The sequence below is a fragment of the Genypterus blacodes genome, unplaced genomic scaffold (genome assembly GCF_046128005.1).
Source record: "Genypterus blacodes isolate CSIRO-AG114 ecotype Tasmania unplaced genomic scaffold, CSIRO-AGI_Gbla_v1 ptg000325l_1, whole genome shotgun sequence".
Lineage (NCBI taxonomy): Eukaryota > Metazoa > Chordata > Actinopteri > Ophidiiformes > Ophidiidae > Genypterus > Genypterus blacodes.
In genome coordinates, this window is record NW_027467112.1 from 215,001 (window position 1) to 239,318 (window position 24,318).

At 46.0% G+C, this 24,318-nt stretch overlaps 4 protein-coding genes across 4 annotated transcripts in view; 3 read left to right on the forward strand and 1 right to left on the reverse strand.

Annotated features, from left to right (window-relative positions):
* Positions 1-1,415, forward strand: part of tmeff1a (transmembrane protein with EGF-like and two follistatin-like domains 1a) — a 31,847-nt gene extending 30,432 nt beyond the window's left edge. The window contains exon 10 of the mRNA XM_076137555.1: positions 737-1,415. Coding sequence (XP_075993670.1) covers positions 737-821 — 85 coding nt within the window. The 3' untranslated portion in view covers positions 822-1,415. The remainder of the gene's footprint in view (positions 1-736) is intronic.
* The window catches only part of slc39a6 (solute carrier family 39 member 6), an 83,656-nt gene that overhangs the window by 47,202 nt on the left and 12,136 nt on the right, over positions 1-24,318 (reverse strand). The gene's annotated exons all lie outside the window — the stretch shown is intronic.
* cavin4a (caveolae associated protein 4a) lies at positions 5,900-12,348 on the forward strand. The gene is made up of 2 exons (XM_076137556.1): positions 5,900-6,307; positions 11,761-12,348. The coding sequence occupies exons 1-2, from the start codon at positions 5,900-5,902 to the stop codon at positions 12,346-12,348; spliced, it is 996 nt and encodes a 331-aa protein (XP_075993671.1).
* On the forward strand, positions 19,681-24,010 carry ift57 (intraflagellar transport 57 homolog (Chlamydomonas)). Its single transcript, XM_076137585.1, has 11 exons — positions 19,681-20,147; positions 20,418-20,592; positions 20,759-20,877; positions 20,981-21,071; positions 21,353-21,421; positions 21,645-21,767; positions 22,670-22,741; positions 22,984-23,109; positions 23,274-23,336; positions 23,458-23,524; positions 23,822-24,010. Exons 1-11 carry the CDS (start codon positions 19,996-19,998, stop codon positions 23,995-23,997), a joined length of 1,233 nt encoding a protein of 410 aa, XP_075993700.1. The 5' UTR covers positions 19,681-19,995; the 3' UTR covers positions 23,998-24,010.

The window sequence follows — 24,318 nt, forward strand, 5'->3', positions numbered from 1 at the left end:
CTTGTTGTGTTTTAATGCCTTTGAGTTGCCTGAAGGACGTGAGGAAGATTAGAGGTTAGAGGTTCAGATTCAGTAGCTGAACCTGAAGTACTGGAGAACTCTGGGAACATCCTTCCACCTTCTGGAGACCACAGGGGGCAGCGTTTAATGCTGCAGCTCACAGAGGAGCTGTACCTGGCTCCTCTCATTCCATCAGAGGGGACAGAGCTACCGGTGACAGCGGAGGAGGAGAATTAAATAAGATTTGAGCTGGCCTCTTTTTCCTCCTCTGGGGCGGTGAGCCAATTCTGTTCATCCGCTCAGGGATGTGATCAAATGTCTCCTTTCATTGCAGAGCTCTTTTGGAAATCATTTGACAGTTAGATAAGCCTGTCACGTCATCCCAGACCTGAAGTGACAGAACACACGGCCACGCAGCGACTGAGAGGACGGGCAACCTCATTACCTCACCCTGAGATCGTTTGATCAAGATCTCGTGAAAAACTCAAGTTGTTTTTCTCATGTTCTCGAGGGAACGTCTCCTTGGATGACGCACACTAATGTCTATATTTCTTCTAGCGAGGCACAAAGATGTTACAGTCTGAAATGTGACGTGCCGGTCCGTCTGTTCCTGCTCCGGCCGTTTGGTTCTGTCCAGCTAATTATTTTGCGTAATGTCCCCTTTAATCTAATAATGTCTCTTTGTTCTCTCTCTCTCTCTCTCTCTCTCTCTCTCTCTCTCTCTCTCTCATATTAGGAAATGCCCTAAAAATAACAGGGGCCGCCGGCAAAAACAAAACCTGGGACACTTTTCTTCGGACACTAACTCCAGGATGGTATAGCCATGTCGTGTTTTTTGATAAGTTTTTTCTTACAGCGTGGGAATACCATTTTTTAACAGTAGATGTCTGGTAATATTGTTGTTGTTTTTCTCTCCCGGGAAACCATTAAGAAGAAGAAGAAGAAGAAGAATGAGAGTATTTATTTCAGGGGCCTTATTTTCACCTTTTTTCCCTCGGATGGAATTGTGGAGCATCAACGTGCACGACTTTTTTTTTTTTTTTTTTTTTCTTAAACTGAAAGACTTCAAGGAACCGAATCAACGACAGCCGCCGTCACTTTGCATTCTTACTGTGTCTGTTGTCAGAATTACTCCTTAATTGCCTAATTTCAGTTTTTGTTGAATGCTTTATAAATACCTGGCTAACTTAGGCTAAAGTCTGTTGCTCTGGAATGTCGCTATTTATTCAACAAAAAGATGATTTCACTTTTGACTAATTATGTGCAGCTGATCACCAAATGTGTTTTTTAGTTGTTGTTTTTCTTTGAGAGGTGTGAGAGGGCGGAGCCAGTGAGATCGCTATGTTTACACTTATTATTTGATAAGATGACGCGTCTGTGTTTTAACGAGCTAATAATTTATTATTAAATGTAATTATTCTTTTGATTAGTTTCTTCTGAACGCACAGCTTGGTAGGTTTCACTGTCAACTTTCCTGATAGATTCTGCCCTGAACTTTGTCATTAGTTTCTTCAGATGGCATATCGTTCTATCTAAATGCTAATGTGTGTGTGTGCGTGTGTGTGTGTATGCGTGTGTGCTCAGTAAACCCATTTCTTTCCCTTAAGGTTGTAATTTACACAACTTACTCAATTAATTAGTTCCTTCAAATTAATATATTATATCTTCAGATGATCAGACTGAAGGTGTCGGCTGAGAAGCTCTCATCATCACGTCCGTCCTTCTTCAGGCTCTGTGACTGTCTATCTTTGTCGTTCTTCCAGTAATCGATGAATTCCAATTCAACCAGTTGCAATATGTGCAATAAAAATTTGTGAGAGCTTCGCAACTTTAAGCACAACCAGTTATATCACAGAGGGAGGGCGTGGCCTATATGGCTGCAGCTACTAAAGACCCCAGAAATCCAGGCTGGGGCTGGAGAGGAATCTTTCATTTTATGGCTTACAGTTCAAAAGTAACAGCATCAAAGTTATTACAGAGCAACATTCCTACGTTTGAGGGATGAAATGAAATGATTCTTACTGAGCAGACACACAGTTTGAGGGAATCATTTCTCAAAGAAAGTGTTTTTCCCTGACACCTACTGGGCTCTGCACTTATTCCTTTATTTTGTTTCTTTTTTACGTTAATTCTGGTTCCTGTATAATCGCATGACTTGTGAAAACTGTGTACTGTGGTGTAGTTTAAACTTTTTAAAAGAGACGCAGACAGCCTCCTCCACTCTGCTGCAGACCCCAGCGCCGTCTGCAGGGCTGGGTGGGACGCCGAGGGGACGGGACAGGGAAGGGGGAGGAGTTAATTCATGTGAAATATGAGGAATGTGACTCTAATGTCTTTATCGCCAGCTAAGAAAAAGGGAAAAAAAGGAGGGATGGGAACTGATTGTTACGGTTTAGAAGCCGAGCTTAGAGGAATGTAAAGGAGGGGATGTCTGCTCCCTAGGGTTTGGGTCTTGAGGGCGGGCGAGGCGGGGGGGGGGGGGTTTGGGGTAACGGACATGCTGCTCAACGGGATTTGTAATGTCTTGGGAAAACGTCTGAGAGGCTTTTCTGAGAATGTGAAAGTCCTTTTTTAATTTTTTTTTATTTCTTGTGTCATTTGCGCCTCAGCAGGACATTCCAAGCACAACGCGTCCCTCACAAAAGAATAGAATAACTCCTGCAAGTACAAATGTCACTGGAAAGTCTCTGTAGGAATATAAAGGCGTATATAATGTATACTAGAGTAGTGAAGGGGGCGGGGTCATGTCAGCCAGTGTACAGTTACTTGGTGGGTTCATTTCCAACACGTGGATGGACGTGAAACATTCTTGGTTACAGACTTTCAATACGTTCACATGCACTTTAACACTTCCCTCATGTTGGGATGAAGACCTGCAGCTGAATGTGATCAGAGTCGGCACGGATGGAGGCGTTGTTACAGTGGGCAGACTCGTCTCTTGCTGTGATCACACAACACGTCCTCTGTCCTCCCACATCCTATTGATTCTGTGCATTAAAGGTCCAAATCCTCTCATGGCCTTTAATGGCAGTAAGGAGAGGTGATGTTTGGGTGTGGAGTGCATGTCAACGTACTGACTGAGACAGAGCGGACTAAGATTCTTCCCTTCTGTTATGGATCCGATCAGCAGCTTCTGTTCGTATAAATCCTTATTTACTTCAGATGCCCATGCTAGCTTTGGCTTTAGCTTGTAAGACAGACGCTGTTGGTGAAAAGGCCAACATAGATGAAAGTGTTGGATCGATTCAATCTCGGTTCAAATGATGATGTGTTAAAACGATACAATCTTAAATGCATATTTATAAATGGACAGAATGTGAGGGGAGGCTAACAGAAGAAGAGCTAGCCTCAGGTAAGGGGCGGGACTTGAGCTCTGCTGCACACTTCATCCTATTTCATGGAGAATAATCTGAAATTTATGAAAAAGGTTTCAAATCTCTAGTTGTTTTCTTGGGACGTTTAAAGACAGTCGACCGTGCCAGGCTGCTTTCACATCATGTGGCAACAAACAACGCCTCACACATTCTTCTGATGATGCACTTCATCCAAATTAATGTTTTACAGCAATAATTACAAGCACTGACATCCTACAACAGCTGTAATTATAACATGACTCCAGTGTTACTGTAATATTTGACATTTGATATTTGATATTTTAAAGTTGAATCATTGTGCTCACATGTTCATTACCATACTCAGTTCAAGTTGGATGATGTAAATGATTGTTGTTCCCATGGATCCCAGATGTTGCGCAGGTGCACAGAGAGAAATGACGTTTGGTAGAAAGTTTCTCTGCCGTTCCAGTGTGTGTGTGTGTGTGTGTGTGTGTGTGTACCAAGCCTTCATACCAGACAGGAACCTTCTGTTGCATGACGTCTTCTACACTGTGTTCTCCAACACAACATACAAACAACAAACACTTATAATGGACAGATGCAATGATTAATACGATTGTAGAAAATGTATGGAAGCATTAACCAAGTATTACTCCTTTACCACCCTAGAAACCATCCAGAAAACCATAGCAACGCTAACAATAGCCCTGGAGACCAAAGCAAGCGCCTGCAAACAACCCGAGCCCCCACCCTGAAGATTGTAGCAACACCCTAGCTATCACCTAGAAGAACGTAGCAACCACCTACCATCAACCTGGCATCCGTTCTGAACACCTTAGCAACCAAACAAAACACCATAGCAACCATCTATTACAACCCTATCAGTCAACATGACCAACATGGTAGAGTTGTTCAAACTACTCATGCAACCACCCAGACCACCTAGCAACATGCTAGCATCGGCCCCAAACATCAAAGCCAACAGGCCATCACCCGCACAGACCCCTACAGCACCCACACCGTCATCTACATGCAACAGAAGGTGGGGTCACTTCAAGGAGGTTTGTGTTCTCTGCGTTGGTTAGTTTGTTTTCTTCCACAGGGTTTCCTTCTGTAACGTCTTAGTCTGCAGGTCACAGATCGACCCCCCACCCTCCGCTGAGCAATGTGTTTCTCTGTGTTGTCAGCCATCGCAGGCGTAACTTCTCTAAATGTGACTAGAATGTGTTTGACATGTTGTTGATACTCTGCATGTAAGGACTTCTGGAGGCTGTTTTTGGTCTCGGCAAAAATAAAAAAGGAAATGTTTTTTTAATGTAACCCAGAGTTGTGTGTGTTATTGGAGGGATGTGACCTTTTATTCACCTCCCTAGTGGAGGCAGAGTAAGTACAAAGTTTTGGAGGACATAGAAACTTTGTCAGTTGAATCCATTTCATGTTAGACTGCTAATGCACAGAATGTGACATCGTGAGAGCAGCTGAGGTCCAACGGGTTCAAGCTGGAGCCGTTCTCATGTGTAGGAAGGCCAACATGGTGGGTGGGGTGGCTGCTGCACGAGTTCAAAGCCCCTGCTGCCATGGATACCAGCCAGCAAGAACACGATCGCTACAAGCTGGCCTAGTTTGTCGTTCATGTTTGCATCTAAGCCTCATGTACCTCTGGACCTTGTAGGTTCTAATCACCGAGCTCCACTGCATACTGCCGATGTGTCAAAACTAAAAGGTAAACAGATTTCAGGCCATGTTCCATTTCCTGTGCTCCAGGATCAGAACTTAGCAGTGGAACCTTGTAAATGCTGGCAGTACATGAGTCCGTCCACGCGGCGACTTTCTGGAAGAGTGAGTGCTAAAAATATGTCACTGTGAGGCTGGTGGCTCTCTGGCTTTGTCACTCGTCCCTATAAAGAGTGTTCGATCTCAGGCTCAGTCAATGTTTGGACTCTGCTGCCCAGGGGAGTAAAAAGGGCATCGCTGCCATGTTTAATCCCCCCAAAACATTCCAGCACTGTGTAATCAGAGAAGACAGCTGCGCCTTCTTTGCATCTGTCGCTGCGGCGCTGGAGAATGACTGCTAATCTGCTGCTGATGTACACGTTAAACAGCTGGTCGCAGGAAAATATGTGCAGATAATTATGCTGCTCACTGAACGGAAAATGATGAATCAATCTGTGTGTGGGTCCAACAGAGTGCAGCAGGACCTGGGAGGGGATTTCCATCATCCTCTGCTTTGCGTCTTCCCAACATGTCTGAGTGTCGCCTTACCAATAGTTGTATTTTTAGCCGTGGGCTTCGCGTGTGTCTATTCCCTGGCCCGTGTCCCGATCAGAGCTGAATGCTGGATCCCTTTTCCACCCTGAAGCCTTTTTAAAAGGGGGTAGGTGGAGTCTTCCTTCTCTCACGTCCATAGATCTGATTTTGGGTCACTCTCCTGCCGCCCAGCTGGCAACCCCAACAGTCCTGGTCTCCATCCCAAATTTCAACCACAAACTGCAACTTTCAGGCAAGTCAGCTGAACTCCAGACAGAGGTTCTCTTCTGATATAAGACCTCCTTTGAAAAACTACAATGGATCAACAGAAGTATCACACTGCGGGCGTCCAGGAGAAGCTGGAGATCGTCGGGGTGGAGGACGAGGCCGGGAACCCCATCAGTGCCCTGACCATCCTGTCTCTGCTGGAGCGCGTGGCAGGCATCATCGACAATGTGCAGTCCTGCCAGCAGCGCATGGAGGAGCGTCAGCTGGAGCTGGAGACCAACATCAAGACCATCCAGGGGGACGTCCTGAAGCTGGCCAAGGACCACGACGCCACAAGCGGGACGGTGGAGAAGCTCCTGCAGAAAACACGCAAGGTCAGCGCCAACGTCAAGGAGGTCCGCACACGCGTGGAGAAGCAGAACGTCCGGGTCAAGAAAGTGGAAAGCACGCAAGATGAGCTGCTCACACGCAACAAGTTCCGTGTCGTCATTTATCAGGTAAGTAGTGTTCTGATGTGTTAACACTGCATCGTACGTCAAGACAGAGCAGATCCACTGAAGGTTAACGACCATGTGCGTCTGGGTGAGGAGGCCATTTTACAAGCAAAGAAGTTCAGAAGCTTCCAGGTTCTCACTTTTTGAATTTCACCAAGCGGTCAGTTAGTTAGTCTGATCTTCTAGTGAATAGTGTCGTGAATTGATTTCTTAGAGATGTGGAGTCAAATTAGAATGATATGGTTGTTGGGACCAGATCTTTGCTCGTGTATCAAACCTCACATCTACGTTGCTTTGCATCAAAGCGTCTGTATATGTAATCATAATAAGATATAATAATGTAAGAATTAGGTGATTTAGCGCTCGACACTTATAGCGCCACCATGTGGCCGTTTATAAAGTGCTGTAGAGGTTGAACAGTTAGTCCTCTTCTTTCCTGTGTATTGTAGGCGTGGTCTGTTTGACAAACTGACAACATTCTTTCTTGTGCCACTTAGACGACACATAAACAACTTAAATGCTGAATTTTGCACAATTAATCGCCCAAATATTCCCAGATAGATTTGGGTGTAAATAAAATCACGTATCTTGAATCTTGGCTCTAAACTAATTGAGAGGATTGTGCAGCTTCTCTCAGTGATTTCTAGTCTTCACATTTATGTTGCATTTCACTCCAAAAACACCCTCAGCAAGGCAGCAGCAGCCAACTCTGTGCAGCTCCTCTCTGGATGAGCCGATCCAGGGGGCAGCAGGGTCATGGTTTGCGGGGAAGTGGAGCTTAATTAAGTTAAGTATCAAAAACGAAGGGAAGACGAATTCCCTCAGGGGGTACACACTCAGAGTGTGCCAAGCAGATCTCAACTGAAATGAACTCAGTCAGTTCATTAAGAGGATGAGGATGGAGGGAAACCAGGGGGAGTTTAGGTTGAATACTTAAGAGCTCTCTCTGTAATGCCTGCGATTCACAAAAAGACCCCCGTGTGACTTTGACAGCCTGCACACCAAATTGCAAAGAAGTCAGAAGAGAACCAGATACTTCTTCTCTGTGGAACTCCACCCTGATCAGGTTCAGAGGCTGGAGCCAAGAACAAGGGGGAGGAGCCTCTCAGAGACCACACAATGTTCACAAGTGGAACATGGCATTTACATGATAGTGTGCAGAAGAATCAGAATTAGACTTTGTGTTGTGCGTCATGGTGCTTCAGTGTTCAGGTCTTGTGTTGTGTTGTGCTTCTTTCCTCTCTGCTGGTCTCTGCCCCGTCTGAACAGCTGAACATGCAGTAGTGTATCTTGTCTTCAGGCGGTCTAAAGAAGCTCCTCAGGGCCTCTGAGCGCTGCTGCACTCTCTGGGTGATGAAGTGGCCTCTTGGTTTTTATCCGTTTTCTTATTATGCTGCAAATAAATTAAAGAGACAAACACAAAATACAACGACTTCTTCAATAAATTCTGTGAGCAAAATATAAAGCTTGTTCATGTTTGAATACAAAGTCTTACTTGTTCCTGTTACTTGTGTATTTTACATAGAGTTTAACTATTAGACACTCGTTTGTCACTGCTGAGACTTCACAATCACATGACGGCACATTTAAAAGCTTTACATTCGGCTGTTTGAACAACATGGAACCCTGAATCAGGACAGATTTACATTCTTCCATAGTATAACGTGTAGATGCTGTGGTCCAGATTTCAGAATAGTAACGGGAGCGCTATGTGCTTGCAGCTGCTGCGCTTCCTATTCTGGGATGATGGCATTCGCACGCCATAAACTAAATAAACCAGGCCGGCCCGCCCTGCCAGCCCGATGCACGGGCCAACGGGGGCGTCCGTGACAGCACCGTTCTATACGATACCATACCATGCGGTTGTGATGCGATGCGACCGTCCCCTCAGTCATTTTCCAGAACAAGCTGCTTTAGGTGGGCGTTGACATCATGCAAATGAGCCATGGTTCTGATTGGTTGTCTCACAAGGGACCGTCTGAAAGTGGCACTCACAGCGATGTGGAGAGCGAAGCAACATTGTTACAAAAACCAGGGTCCTGCTGGGTTTTTACCTTTACACAGTTTGCAGGTTCCTCCAGGAAACAGCTCATTTGTATAAAGTAGAACCATTTGATTTACATAGATTTAATCATTTTGAATTCACATTTGAGAGGCAAACAGCTGTGAGATCTTCAGGTCTGTGATCCCAGCAGAGGATCTGACCTCCTTGTGTTTGTGAATCAGACAGATTTAGTCTTTGGTTTGTATATTTCAGTCTTACTGGTGCTTGGCCAGCCTGCAGCATGGTTACACACAGCACATGAACCTGATCTCCATCTTCTCTTGTGACTCTGGGGTTCATGTAGATTAGAACAAGAGGAATTCCCAAAGTTGCGATATGTCCCTTTCAGACGATTCACTGCTGGCACTTACAACATCTAATTAATCCACACTGTCCACAGACGTCTCCCAGACATGGAAATAATGAGCCGTGTGCTTTGTGTGTTAGCGGCGAGCCGAGGTTGCTTCAGCTGCGTGGGTCCCTGAGCAGCTCTGGGTTTGTCTCTCAGACAGTCGCAGGGTTGGATTTCCACATGACCGATCTGCTGTCGGTTATTCTGAGGACTCGGTTCATCTCCTAATATAGAGCTCCTGCTCAGGATGCAGCCTCTCGTTTCACTTGAGAAAGGCAGCGATGGTGCGGCGTCCCGATGCAGGCGGTCATCAGCCCGGGCTGAATAATGAGAGCTGGGACAGCGAGCGGTAATGAGCAGGAGATGAATGCCTGTTGTTTTACACCTGAGGCCTCAGACCTCAGGACGTTAGAGGACGAGCTGTACGTTTAGATGTAGCGGCTGCTGGCTCATTAGGCTGAGCAGGTTCTGCAGGTTCTGACTGCATTAAGGTCCAAAATATTTCAATCCCGTGTGTGTGTTTTGGGTTGGTTCAGCACCTGCCTGACACGCCCAGGCTGCGTCCCAAAATAGGGGCGCTGCATCGTGCGGTCATCTTGTGCAGAGTCAGCATGTAGTATAATGTCCTTATAGGCACCACACGCTGTCCCACAATGCACCGCAGAGGGGAGAGGGAGGGGAAACTCTGCATCATCATAGGGTTGATGAATATATGAAGATCATGAAAGGAGGTCCAGCTGTTCATGATGATGCTCCTGCAGACAGACATCTGTACATCACATCTGAATCTGAATAAAGTCACCCATTTAAAACACATTCCGTACAGCATGATGCCATGCAAACATGCTTACATGCTTACATGCTGAGGCTGAACAGAGGCTGGGGCTCCGTAGCTCTGTGGCTCTGTGAGTTGACGGTGAGTGACATGTTTTGCTACTTTCAGCATCGGAGAGAGAAAGCAGCTGAATCAGCAGCTTTAAACTCTTTCTCTTGTCAGTTTGGGATGTTTGATTATGTGCAATATAATTATAATAGAAGCTCCTGTCTGTTCTGAAGCTCCATCTAGATGAACTCTAACACTTTTGACTTTTTTTCTATATCAAAACCCGACATTTTAAGACGAGCAGAAGAACCCCCCAGGAGCCTGAACCCCTGTGTGATGGACGATCAGGCCTTCACCACGCGGTGCATTAGTAACGTGTGTGTGTGTGTGTGTGTCTGTGTTTAGGAGCACAGAGGCGCCGGCGCTTCATTTAAACCAGGAACAAGGTGGCTGTGACGCCTCAGTGTGCATGTTAGCGATGGCGAGGCCTCAGTGTGCACGTGAGCGCGGTGCGCGGCGAGCGGCGAGCGGCTCGGTGTTGATGAACGTGTGGGCTGAATGAAAGCGTCTCAGAGCCGCTGCCTGTCTCCTTCTCCAGGGTTTTAATAAATGTCTGGACCCAGATTCTCTGCTGGTGTAATTGTTGTGTCATTCACAGCGTCTGGACGCGCTCGGGTGACTACACCTTGATTAATGAGTGTGATCGTTGCCGCTGGCTTCTGTTTAATTAGGATTAATTGGCTTCCACATCCAAAGTCACCTGTAGGGCGAAGGAGGTGCTGCAGGCCTGAGAGGGGGGCCAGGCTCCTGTGATTGGGCGGCTTGTAGACGTGCAGCAGACGTGTGGAAGGAAAACACGTAGACTGACAGGAAGTTAGGTCTGAAAATGACTGAAATGTGATGAACAACCAGCAGCAGGTTTAAGGTTTCTGCTTTATGGAAGTATTTATGAAGAGTTCAGGTTTGTGTTGAATATGATCGTGTCCTCCAGACTCCAAACAGACTGATCGTCATAACGATAACCTGATGTGGAACAAAAACAAGAGAGTTGTTAGTGAATGTACTTAAATGTGCAGAGTCATCAGTTTGACTTTAACTGAACAGGCATCAGACTATGACATCATGCTGTCATTGTTGTTGAGTTCCAGGTGTTTCTCCTGCCTGCTGCTTCCTGTCTGCTTCAGAGTCAATGACAGTAAAAATAGAGCAGAACCGGCCCGATCCGGTAACGACCGCGGCGTGCTCGGAGGTCAGGCTTGGCTCAGTGTCTCAGAGGAATATCCTGTTGTCTATCATGACCTAAATCTCAGCTTCAGCTATCAGCTTCAGTATCCTTGAGGGACAGAAGCTCTTTGCTGGCTCTGTGTGTACAGTATGTTCACCATCTGTACGTCCGCACGGCACATTAAGCTGTCGTGTGAGCTCAAACTCAGACGTGACAGTCAGATGCTCCTGTGGCTCCTCTGCGTCCTGACTCCATGCTCAGACTGTCCAGTGTGACACCGTGTAAGCACCTTTGGCAGCCTTATGACACCATAAAGTATTCTATGGATGGAATTTCCCTCAATTGTTTGCAGAAATGGGGCTTGATTACTAAGTTCTGAGTCTAATATCTAAGGGGGCTTTCTAAACAATGTCCCACCACCTCCTCACACCTCTGCTAACAGTGTGTGGAGTGTTTGCTGGCCGCTCTTCCTCAGTGTTTAGTTCAGCAGCCAGGTTTTCACCTCGTCCCAAACATAAAAGAGGCTTTAGCAGGAATCTGCTTTGGGCTGGTGATGACATCATATCTGGTCTGGAGTTTATTCTTGGACATAAGGACTTGGATCAAATCCCTCCAACACCTTAGGCACACGTGTTAGATGGAGATCATGTTCTAGATGAATGCAACTCCTCTTAGATCTTTACAGGTCGGGCTCACAATTTATTTATCTGCTATTACTGTGACCTTCAGACTCAAGTGAGAATATTCACCATTTATAGTTAAATGTCACGAGCCGAGTATGTGTTAAAGGTTTGGTCAGTATGCAGGGATGAATATAAAGTAGATTCACACACAATCAACCTGAGGCTTTAGTAAAATGGAATGCAGAGAGAGAAAACAAAACAATAATAGCTAAGATATGCAAGTCACAAATGTTACAGATGATGAAATTTACAATTCCGTCATCACCCCAAGCTCCAAACCTTACTCTGTTGTGTGTTGTGTGTAACATTGTGTGCTTTCCTCTCCGTAGGGGCAAACAGAGGTCCCATCAGTGGCTGTCACTAAGTCCCCTCAGGGCCCGGGCTTGGAGGGGCTGGAGATCGAACCAGACTCCTATGACGTCCCTGTCGACCTCTCCAGCGATGAGGAGTACCTCAGCGGGGAAGAGGCTGAATCCTCGAGAGCCGCACGCCTCAAGAAGTCCATGGTGAAGAGCGGGGAGACCCTGAAGGCCGCCTTCTCCAAGGAGAGCATGAACAAGACCAAAGGCAACCTGGGCACCAAGTTCCACAACCTTGGAGAGAAGGTCATGCCCCCTGAGCGCAGGGAGAAGATGCACCAAGCCGGTGAGCGGCTCAAGCAGTCCGGCGAGCGCCTGAAGGAGAACATCGCCAAGAAAGCTCCCACCAAAGAGACCTTCAAGATCAAGCTGAAGAAGGAGCGGGCGGTGGCTGAGGGCCAGGAGGGAGCCGAGGCCGGTGAGGAGGCAGAGGAGGCCGCCGCACCCGCCAAGGACAGGAAAAGCCCCGACGCCGCCTACACCGAAGTCCTCACGGAAACCAAGAGGGAGGGGCCTGTAGAGGAGGCCGGCGCCACGCGGATAGGAGAGAAAGAGTAGGACCAGGACAGGAAGTAGATCAGCTGCCATAGGACTGGGACACGGCGCAGAGAGATCATGATGCCCAGTACAACAAAGAAGGTCAAGATTGGTCAAGATTGACAATGACCATTATGATTTGATAGAATGCATAAAAATGGAAGGAGTTGGATATTGATTTTGATCTGCCTGTTAGGACGGCAGAGGGAGAAACCATCACATATTAAAACGATTTTAGTTGCAGATGGGATTGAGCAGATTCACATCATGACTCACTTTAAAGTGATTATGTGTGTGTAGAACCTTTGGAATCAGAACAACTGTAAAAAACAAAACTCACATTTTCACTCCAAAAACAACATTCAGCTTCAAGTCAAATTTAAAATTTGAGGAGCAAAAATCCAATAAAAAAAACTTCTGTTGGGCTCAAAATGAAAAAGCAGCAACATGTGGAGGGTTTTTGTTTTTATGGTGCATAAACTTTATTTGTTTCCACAAAGGAAGAGGCATTCAGGTTCATGATGGCAGAAGAAAAGAGAGTGTGACAGAAAACCCAACAGTATCGACTGTTGTGACGGGTTTTTCTTTGCAATCACAACAGCGACTCATTTGTGAGCAAGGACGGCTGAGTTGTGTTATTGGAAATCGGTTGTGTTGTGATTAGAAAGCAGAGTGGGGACTCGTGGGTTTGGGGTTAATTTGCACAGGATGACTGGAGAGGAAAGAGAAGGGGCAAATGTTTAGGAAAGGCTGATGAATGTCAAAGTGAAGTTTGTGTGGTGATGTCATGGCGGTGATGTAATGCTGTACATACTTTCCAAAACACAGGAAGGTGGTGAAGTTGGTGAGCGCAGGCCTCAGCTGGTCTCTGAGGAGCCTGAACAGAATGAGACATAAGTTATTCTGCGGATGGATTCAACGTCAGACTGGCTTCTGCACGCTTAACAAATCCAGTGACGACGCGTTAAATGACAGTATGTGCCGCAGCAACAGCAATTAGGAGAGAAAACTCAAAGCTGCACTCAGAGAATCTCACATTTTTTAGACTTAATTGCCCTGAAATCCGGTGAGGTAACATCACTGAGCGACACGTCTGCCGTGTGACGTCTCAGCAACCAAAACCAAGACGAGCATGACAGCAAACCATCTGAGGTTTGCTGCTGTTCAGGTGGTTTTCACACCCAGAGTGAGTCAGCCGGTGTGTGTTCACACGCACTCAGGGCTCAGAGGATTTGTCCTTCCTGTGATTAAAGGCAAAACGCTTTAAATGTAGTGGAATACAGGAGCGGAATCAATAGGATTACGCAACGCAACCGACTTCACAGAGCATGGGTGTGCTGAGGCTGATCAAAGGTTTGGATGACATCGTGGAGGAAAGCTACACGATCCCTCTGCTGCACATCTGTATTCTGATGGAGGCGTGGCCTAACTGGGTCACACCTGAGTTCAGACCTGCTCCTGATCAGACCTGATGGAGAGAACGGTTCCGACTCTATCAGCATCCTGCCTGCTTCCTTCCGTTTGTTACTTACGGCCAAAACTCTGCTTAACCTTGTGAGAATCCATACGTAGATGCTTATTTAATACTATTTTATTCTCATTTGACATGTACTCACCCAGTGCAGCTTTAGGTTTGACTGATCACCATGAACAGTGAATGATTAGTGATGAGTTTAAAGCTAGACGAGTCCCTTTAAACCAGTATTTAGAGTTTATTATGATTATTATAGACAGTAGAGGAGCTGGAGTGAATGTAGTGGATTTAAGGTGGATTTAAGGTGGACTGAGCTGCTTTTTGAATGTATCTGTAGTTTGCTGCTTGGTTTTCATATTTTATCTTCAAGCTCATCTGAACCGGGCAAGAAGTATAGAAGTATTAGCTCTGATTGGTGATGTGAGGCTTTAATCAGGAGAATCTGACCTGAAGCGTTTAAAGCCTCACTCATTAAATAGTTCATTCTTTACACTTTCTACCTTCTGCTAGGTTTCATATGACGTTTGTCTCCATGTCCCTGTGTTGCCGCTGTGATGAGTGATGAGACTTTGTTGTCGTAGATTCTTAGTCTTTGTTGTGAGCTGAAGACAAAGCTGCACCTCTTGCATACCTGTGTTACCATTATTGATGACTGGTTGGGTTTCTATATTGTGTTTTATTATCATTTTTACATCCTCTTCAGTTGAACAGCTGTGGTATTGTGGCGTGTATAAGCAGCACCAATCATTACTCTTTGTGTTTTGATTTTGTATAAATAAACTTCTCTCTGAAACCTGAATGAAGTCCCTGTGCAGAGCTCTGGAGGCAGACTCTTCCTTTTGCTGCTTGCTTTCTTATCCTGCGCTGGTTTACTTGCACACTAAGCATCTTACACTCTTACTCTTATATTGTTTGTGTCTTGGAGAGGAACGTGGACTCTCACTCTCATGCATTCTTAGTCACAAGTCTGCCGTCATTTTTAAGTGAGCGAGCCAAACGTGCAAAATTAAAAACATCCATCATAGAAATCCTTATTGTTTGTGCTGCAGGATGCAGGGACCCAAAGATTCTGTGTCATAGGAACACACACGCATGGATGGACGAGGATGTGTGAAGCCGCTTTGAATAGAACCCTGTAATATACACCAACAACAGTAAATAACCTTGTAATATCTTATTTTACCCGACTTTGCAGAGGTGGGGTCTTTCCTCACACTGACAGGGACTCACTATTACCAATATACTGACACAGTTCATCTAAGGCATTGATTACTCCTCCAATCAGTGGTGTTCATAGTCTGCGTGTGTTCACTCAGATCCTCAGCTTCTCCCTCACGGTCTTCCTCCTCACAGCAGCCAGGGTCGTCTCTCCACGGCCTGAATTAAATCACTAACTTGGTGTCGCTCGAGCAAAACACGATCACTCAACTGAGTCAGCAATGTCCCGGAGATTCACTCCTCCGCCGGCGTCTGTGTCTAAATGAAATGCCAATCACTGCTGCGGAGGGGATTTACAGTGTCATTCATCTGAGCGTGGCCAGAGGTCAGTGCTGCAGTTCATCAAGTGTGGAAATCATCACTTCCCCCAAAGCTCACCCATCAAACGCACAGAGGAAGGAAAGCAGAAAGGGGCCGGAGCGATTCTCTGAGCTGTTTAAGAGCTCAGCTTTGGCCCACATGTACCTGATGGTGTCGACGTGTCATTTAACCCTTCTGTGAGCTGAAGCCTGAAGCGGTGCGATGAATGGCGGCCCCTGGGGAAAGCGAGCTGCGGCCTTTATGCAGATTGTCAGCTGCTCTGTCTAATTTTAGCTCCTCTTTTATAACCGTGACAAACTTAGAAAGATGACACCGCCGCCGTCTGCACCTCCTCACTATAAATACGTACGCTCGTAACCTGCAGGCACCTGTGCTTCAACGTTACTGGGTCGTCATGGCAACTGCAGCCGTCCAAATTATTTTATTAATTTGCTCTTAGGTGCGCAGATCTGTGATGTCTTTTTTAAGCCTGTATTATATTCTTACTCCACTCTGTCTTTACCGGTAACACATTTCCTTTTTGGATAAAGAAAAATATACTGTAATCAAATGGCACTTTCTAGTTAAAGTGAGATTGACTTAAGGTTTCTGAAAACAAACATAAAACATGTCCAGGACCTTAAAAACAACAGTAAAATGGAAACGTTTGCTCATTTGAGGAATGAAACTTTACCAATTGAAGTTTAAACTGCACATTGCTGCTTTAGAAACATGTTTGCCTTTAAATGACAAATGAAAAAGAGTCTGGAGTCCTGGTGTGATACAAACAGCCGAGTCAAGTGGACCACGTTCAATGTGACTACAACAGGCAACAGGCAACAGGCAACAGGCAACAGGCAACAGGTTCAGATTGGGCTAAAACAGGTGAAATACAGACGAATGTTTCAGATATTCACTTTTCACACTTTTTTCTCATCATCTCGTTATCTTGAGCCAGCGCTTGATAACGCAATCTTCCTCTTGTTAGAGAAAAATATGACAGAATCCTGCAAAAAGCAAAACCCGAGGCTTTTGTTGGACTCCACTACTCGCCGTGTGAAAGCACCGACGCCAAAAACCATAAAGTTGATTTAGTTTCAGCAGTTATGAGAGAGAGAGAGCGAGGCAGGGCACTTTGGAGTGATTGCATTCAGCTCCATCTGTTTATTATGCATTAGCTGAGCACAATTGAGCTCTTCAAGCAGTGTAGTGAAGAGAAACGGCCTTGGGTGATTGGAGCGTGGAGAAGGAAGAGAGCGAGTGTGTCTGCTGATACACGGCTCCATTAAGACATTTTCATCTTCTTATTCTTCCTCAGAGAGCGTACACGCTGTGCCAGCAACACTTCAATAACTTGCAGAAATTGCGGCGCCTGTTATTCTGTAGCTCTGAGACTGATTTGTCAAATATATTCTTTTAGCTGTGTAACATGTTGGGATTCGGGCGTCTTTCACACACACACACACACACACACTTCAATGTGGTGTTCAGACCCGGGTGAATGCTGCATTTAAAGTCCAAACAACCAGTGTGTGTTTGTGTGTGTGTGTGTGTGTGTGCGTGTGTGTGTGGGACAGTTCTGTCTCCAACCAGACAATCAGGTCAATAACAGTTGACCGACTCCCACATGGAAACGATGCTTTCTGAATGAGCAGATCAATGTTACAAACAAACCGAACAAGTTTCAAGCCTCTGCATGTCGTGTTTCTGTTCTAAAGACGCTGTAAAGCCCCGCCTCTCTTTATACACACTGTGACCACACACACACACACACACACACACACACACACACACACACACACACACACACTCTGCTGCTCTCCCAGTAACCCTGTGGTGTGGCCTTATCTCAGGCTGCTCTCCCAGGCGTGCGCCCATGTCTCTGTATGCTGCCACTCAAACATGCTCTTAAATATGCATGACCTCATTAAGGCCCTCATTGTGATTGGCTGCCGCCTGCACTGCGGTCACAGATAACACCACCGAGGCGGCATTCATCATAACCACGGCGCCTTTATGAGTGAGCAGGAATTGGACTGAAATGAGATTCAGCATGCTGGAGTTCATTCTGTCCACTTTATGGCTTTGGCCCGTCGACTGTCTGCAGATAATTACAAAGTGTCTCTGTGCTGTCTTCATACTCTGTGTATCAGCTTGAAACACGTTTCTTCCCCCTTCCTCCCTTATTTGGCAGCATAGTTTTGACTCTTGCATGCTCCTCATCTTCCTCCCTGCCTGGCATAAACATCCTCTGTACCTCTTCTTCTCTCTTTGAAGACGCAGGAAGCTGCTCCCTCTGCTCCCTCTGCTCTTTCCTCGGCAGAGATCTGTAAAATAAAGTTTCTTCTCACGGAAATTTATTCAAGCTATGTCAAATAAAGTTTGATCCTTCTGGGGAAAAATGTTTGCATGTGAAGCTCTGATGATGTCATCGTCTCATCAGCCACATTACAGCGCCGTACATCCATCTATATGTCCATGTGGGGCTCAGAGAGGAGCTGCATCCTGCTGACCACAGCTGTTTATGTCTGTGCAGATGTGGAGCTTCTCTTCACGCTGCAGGAACCATTAACCTCCTGTTCCTGATGGAGGAGGAGTTCTGCCCGCCACAATAAAAGCTCCATGTATCTCCAAGATTCACTAATAAAACTGTGTTATGCTATATTCAGGGTCAAAGGTCAGTTATTATATGATAGAGATCCAAGGCAACATACAGAGGGTTCAGGGTCAAAGGTCAGAGTTACTATAGGATGTTTCAGGGTCAAAGGTGAAGGGGAAACGTGGGGAAACAACAAACACATAATAACACATAACAACATAATCTTTGATAGAGGTATTATTAAAGAGACTTTTCAATGTGTTCCAATGATCCATAATGTCTGTGTGTGTGTGTGTGTGTGTGTGTGAGGGGGGAGTTGGGGTCTTGTGTTGCACAACCACAAACATCAACTGTCACCGCCTTCAGAAACCCAGTGAAATAATGACTTTCATACAGAGGCTGTTTTAAAATAGAGCATAATAACGTTTGTGAGTGACACCTCAGGCTGTCTGAGCTGAGGCTGATAACCCTCCTGTCAGCCCTGAGGAGAGACATCCCGGTGGCCAGGGCTCATTACTGTGTCTCTCAGGTCAAGCGGAGGATCCACCTCAGCTTGTCCTCCCAATTATCTCCCCAAAACCACAAACAGAGGCCGGCCCAGAAGCTGACAGACCTGAAATCACACTAGGTTTTTTTTCTCTCTGGGCACATTGTGTAATGTGGCTGTGGATGTGATGTGCTGAGGAGGAAGAGGAGGATACAAAGGGATTCATTAACGCTGCACTGCAAAACGGGAACATTGCTTGTCAACTCTATCACTTAATCAGATGTGTTGTTATGACAATTGCTGTGCGGGGAAAACCGAGTTGTTGTTGCCAAATCTGAAGAAATTTGTTTGGCGAGGAGAACTACAATTATCTCACATTTTAGGCTCATAAAACCTTTTTCAAATACATTTCATGAACTGCAAAATGCACCATCTCCTTGTTTAAAACAAAGCAATGAGCTGAGCTATTCCCCAACATTGGAATGAAATCTCTCCTGTGTTGTAGCTGAGCCTTCTGTGCAGGGCTCAGAATTTATCAATCATCCCTTAAACTGAAGTCACCTGTGCAGCTGTGATATGTTAAACCTTGGAATGCGTCTCAGTTGGCGTCATCAGCTCTGCAGCAGGCAGTGCAGCTCTCCGGCAGTCAAACACCACCTGAGTGCACACAGACAGGCAAGGAGTGGCATACAGATTAAACAAACACACCCCATCTCTTCCCTCGCTCTGCCTGCTGCACCACAGGGGGCACACATGAATTATTCACTAACTAACACACTCAAAGTACACAAAGAGGCTCCGTGCGTGTGTGTGGGTGTGTGTAGGGAGGAAGAAAGTGTGTAACTAATACAATACTTATATGTGCACTGCGCTTGCCAACTGTACAGTGAATTAAACAATAGTTACAGATATTATTATTGTTTAGTCCATCTTATTTTCTGAAAGGAATTGAATTACTTAGATATTCCCAGGGGGTAGAAGAGATTACACTAATGCAACATAGATCTTTTGATGGTTCTACAAATGTCTGTGAAATACTCAAAACAAATGAAACCAGAGAGATAGATTATCATCTTCTTCATGGTCTTTTAATTTTTAATTAAAAACAAAACATACGGATGATCCTTTCCTATCGTGATCTCTCTGGTTGTCGATTTAATTTAATCTTGACTTTATTTCCACAGAGCTGTGTTTCTTAATTTGAAAGGCTAGACCGGGAAACAGTTTACTTAAAGATGAAAATCCCTACCGGAAGTGTTTTTCTTATGTCTGACTTTACGGTGTGTGTTTGCTAGCTGACAGGAAGTCAAATTAAATCTCTTCAGTGCCACAAACTCTTACTTTACCTATTACCTTACGCTAACCTATTGAATTAATCTGGTACGTGGATTTTAGACGTCACAAAACATGGAAGGAATGTAAATATTAGGGTTTAATTATAGTTTTCACAGCGAGCTAACGTTCGGCATTAGCTGAGCTATCGGTTGCTTGACAACGGAGGGGACGCCAAACAAACCCTAGCTGCTAGCTAACGGGCTAGCTAACGGTTGTTGTGTTCTTTCGCGCTTTAATATCATAACGCTGCACATTATGGCGGATGACGGGAGGAGAGGAGAGGAGGACGAGAGAGGGCCCGGAGGAGTTCACCACCAGTTCGTGCTGATGGAGAATCTGCTGGAGAAGCTGAAGCTTATGAATTACGAGGAAGTTCTGGAGAAACACAACATGAAGTATCTGTCCAGGTGAGCGCGCGCGCACACACACACACACACACACACGCGCGCGCACACACACACACACACACACACACACACACACACACACACACACACACACACACACACACACACACACACACACACACTACAGAGAGATGTGTATACGTTTCAGTGTTGGCAGCAGGCTCCCAGGGAGGCTGTGGAGCTTCAGGCTGTCAGCACCAGCCGGGCCACATTCACTTTGTTTCTTCCCGTCTCAACCTTTGGCTCTCCTCCTTGTCTTTCCGTCGTCAGGCATTACTTTGTCTCCAGTCCATATTTGTCGTCCAACACGGGGGAGCAGTTCTTCATGTTCACCATCATCGCTGCCTGGCTCATCAACAAGGCAGGGAGGACGTTCACTCAGCCACAGGAGGACGACGAGCCCAACGCCACCATGGCCAACATCCTGGCAGAACTCAGAGCTTTTGTAAGTGTGTGTGTGTGTGTGGTGTGTGTGTGTGTGTGTGTGTGTGCGCGCGTGTATGTGTGTCAGCAATGAAACACAAAACCGGTCTTTTTACTATTTAATGCCTTGTGTGTGTATGTGTGTGTGTGTGTGTGTGTGTGTGTGTGTGTGTGTGTGCATACCTCAGGGGGTTAAGGTGGACTTCCCTCCCTCTAAACTCAAATCTGGTTCAGGCGAGTACGTGTGCGTCGTGTTGGACAGACTGGCTGAGGAGGCTCTGAGGAGGACGGGCTTCACATTGAGAAGGTACTGGGCTTCTCCTGGCCTTCTTCATCATCCAGCCACACACACCTACCTGCTGATCTACACAATGGGGATTTTCATTCCTTGTCCCTTTGCGTTCCTCCAGGCCGATCTACCCGACAGAAACCACAGAAGAAGAGAGTGTGCTGGAAGACAACGGAGAGCTGACCCTCAGTAAAATAGAGGAGGAACTCATCGTAGGAGCCTCAGCTTTCATTCACATTACGCAACATTCAGCATGAATGCACTTTAATTCCTCTTAAGTGCAAACTTAATTGGCAAATAAAGTGATTCTGATGTGACATGATTTATTGTTGTGGCTTCGTATGTAGAAGAAGATGATACAGAGCTAAACTTCACTTTAAAAGAGTCAGAGTGGAGGCCAAGAATGTGAATGAATAGAAGAGATTGAACCCTGAACCTTCATGTGCTGATTCACATTCACTGATGTTGCCTTTGTGTTTGTGTGTAACCTCAGGAAGAGCCAGACGATGAGGAGGAGAACATGTTGGACCTGGAGGCCCTGAAGCTGCGCACCACACACACTGTCAGTTCATGTGATCACATCATGTTTACATTCTGTCTACTGTTATGGCTAATATAAGACTGAATCTTCACTCTTTCAGTTGATTAGTTTGGTTTTAGTCCCACATTGAGCTCACCTCCGCTTCCTCTGAGTGCCAGCAGACACAGATGACCTTCAGCGCTAAATGATGAAACCTGATCCCACTGCTTTGTTCTCCCATGTCGACTCTCCTGGTCGATAACAGGAAGCGGACCAGTCCTCCAAGCCAGACGATATTCTGGAGTCGACAGTGGATGCAGCAGAATGGAACCTGGAGGTGGAGAGAGTCCTGCCTCAGCTCAAAGTTTCCTTCAGCACGGAGAACAAGGTACTCATGATTCATCTCAGCAAAGCTTGGCTGGATTATAATTCAATCACTGTCATTAAATGAAAGCACATTATTTACTACAGCATGATTCTACTGTAAAGGCGGACAGGAGTCTTTACTGAGGAGTCTTTACTGAGGCTCAGACACGTTCATGACAACAGAGGACTCCATGTTAGGTCTGAACCACCGTCACCTCTCTCAGGGAACAAAGTTTATTCTTAACTTCCTGCTGGTGCTCTTGTGACTCCTCCTACTCTGTGCTCACCAATGAGATCAGATGAGACAAAACTGCTCAACCAGGTTCCCGTTCTTCCAGGATTGGAGCCCAGTAGAGAAGCTCGGCCCCACACAGGTCCTCACTCACATCCCAACATAAATCACTCTGTATGTTCACACAGCAGCCAGAGCCATCAAGGAACAATCAATGACATAAAAGACATTTTGTCATTATTACATCCTGTCCTTTTTAATTACGTTTGAATTGTTATTCTTTAGATCAAATACCAAACAACTTGATTGTGGTTTCAGTTTGTAAAGTGAATAAAGAAGGAGCTCTGCAGGCCACTGATCTATATCCACATTAAATACCAGGGGACCCCAGTCACTGAAGGAAGTCGATTTTAATTTAGAGTGTCTGAGGAGGTGAGAGATGGAATAACAGCTTCTGTGGACGGACGTGAGGTGGAAACACTGCGGCGTGAAGGTGGAGCTCTGTGTTCAGGCGGCCGTCTGCATGTCTGACATCAAGCTTTCTGTCCTTTGTGCTACCCTGCTTAAATATCACCACAACTATCACTACCACTGTGGGAAGAACCCATTAAAGTTTGGTACTGATAGACCTGATGGTGGCGCTGTAGCTACCACTTCACCTTCTGGCCCTCTGTTGTTTTGGTCTGATTCAGGACTGGAGGAGCCACATGGAGCAGATGCACCAGCACAGAGACCACATCGCGTCCTCGCAAATGGAGACCAAGGTGCGTTCACGTTCCAGCCTCACAAGCGCCAGAGTGACCGCTGTCTGACTGCAGCGCCATCAGCGGGTCTCTGGCGCCACCTGCTGGACTCAATACATGCACAGCACCTGCAGCTCCTGACGCGTTTGAAGACATCAGGCTGTTTTAAATTGTGATAAATGACCAATATAACCAATATGAATAATGATAATAATGATAATAATAGTAATGACTGATTCTGGTGTGATGTTGTTGTGTTGAAGTGTGACAGACTGCAGCAGCACATCAGTAAGACCATGGAGAAAGTTTACAGCAGAGAGAAATACATCAACAACCAGCTGGAGCATCTGATCGAGGAGCATCGGGGCGCTCAGGCCAAACTCAGCGAGGTCAGAGGTCAAGAGATTACATCGAGAATATAAATGAGAACACAGACCAAATCTTTGCCCATGGGTTCTTTACATTAATCCGGTTATATGCACTTACACACAGAACTGAGCTGACATGAAGCAACCTGGTGACTCACACACACACACACACATTCTCTGTTCAGGTCACAGAACAGTACCAGCAGGCCAGCGGACAAGTCACCGAGAAGACCCGAGTGCTGGCAGAGGTCAGTGAATGCATCACACGAGACACACAAGCAGCTAGGGGCTTTGATTGCTCATCGTTTGTATCCCAGTTTTCAGTGTGTGTGTGTGCGTGTTTCAGTGTGTTATTGTCTGTGGTTTCAGATCAGTGAGGAGCTGGACAGAGTGAAACAGGAAATGGAGGAGAAAGGCAGCAGCATGTCAAATGGAGGTGAGGACGGATACGTGTCACGTTTAAGCTGAACACACACACACACACGCCCATTTTAAGTACATACACGACTGAACGGGTAACAGTATGGCGTTAAAGATATTTAAGCTTCAAGATATTTAATTAAACAAACTAAACCTACACAGGGCTCAGGCTGAGGTTAGAGGTCACACACACTGGGTCAAGCACAGCACGGGGGGGGGGGAGAGAGAGAGAGAGTGTGTGTGTGTGACCGTAATATATGGACCCACTAAATATATGGACCCACTAAAATGCCGCTTCTGTCTTCTGTTTCAGCTCCTGTGGTGAAGGTCAAGCAGAGTCTGACGAAGCTGAAGCAGGAGATCCTTCAGATGGACGTCCGCATTGGCGTCTATGAACACACTCTGCAGCAGGCCAAGCTGAAGGAGAAGTCCAACATGACGCGGGACATGCACGCCACCAACATCCCAGAGCCCGCCGCCGGGCACTGAGGCTGGGGCTGGGGCTGGGGCTGAGGTGGGGCTGAGGCTGAGGCTCAGGCTCAGGCTGAAGTGAAGACCTCAGGTTGAACCTACATTTAGTTTAAATCCTCCTCCCCATGCTCCTCAGCAGGCCTGGACCTTGGATCTTACTGATGCAACAGGGTCAGACTCTAAAATACTCAAATAAACAATACTGATGTCATCAAACTAACAAAGGTACATCCAATGATGACATCCAAACCAGCAGCACCCAGAGTGTTGATGTCAAACACACACTGACTCCAGCTATATCCCATACTACAGAGAGGTCAGACGCCGTAGGAGAGGAGG

What these genes read in the sequence shown, in the direction of transcription:
- cavin4a (XM_076137556.1), top strand. Translation starts at nt 5,900, where the DNA reads ATGGATCAACAGAAGTATCACACTGCGGGCGTCCAGGAGAAGCTGGAG. An exon ending in TCCGTGTCGTCATTTATCAG is followed by an intron (nt 6,308 to 11,760) that starts GTAAGTAGTGTT and finishes TCCTCTCCGTAG; the next exon opens with GGGCAAACAGAGGTCCCATC.
- ift57 (XM_076137585.1), top strand. Translation starts at nt 19,996, where the DNA reads ATGGCGGATGACGGGAGGAGAGGAGAGGAGGACGAGAGAGGGCCCGGA. An exon ending in TGGCAGAACTCAGAGCTTTT is followed by an intron (nt 20,593 to 20,758) that starts GTAAGTGTGTGT and finishes TGCATACCTCAG; the next exon opens with GGGGTTAAGGTGGACTTCCC. An exon ending in AGCTGCGCACCACACACACT is followed by an intron (nt 21,422 to 21,644) that starts GTCAGTTCATGT and finishes GGTCGATAACAG; the next exon opens with GAAGCGGACCAGTCCTCCAA.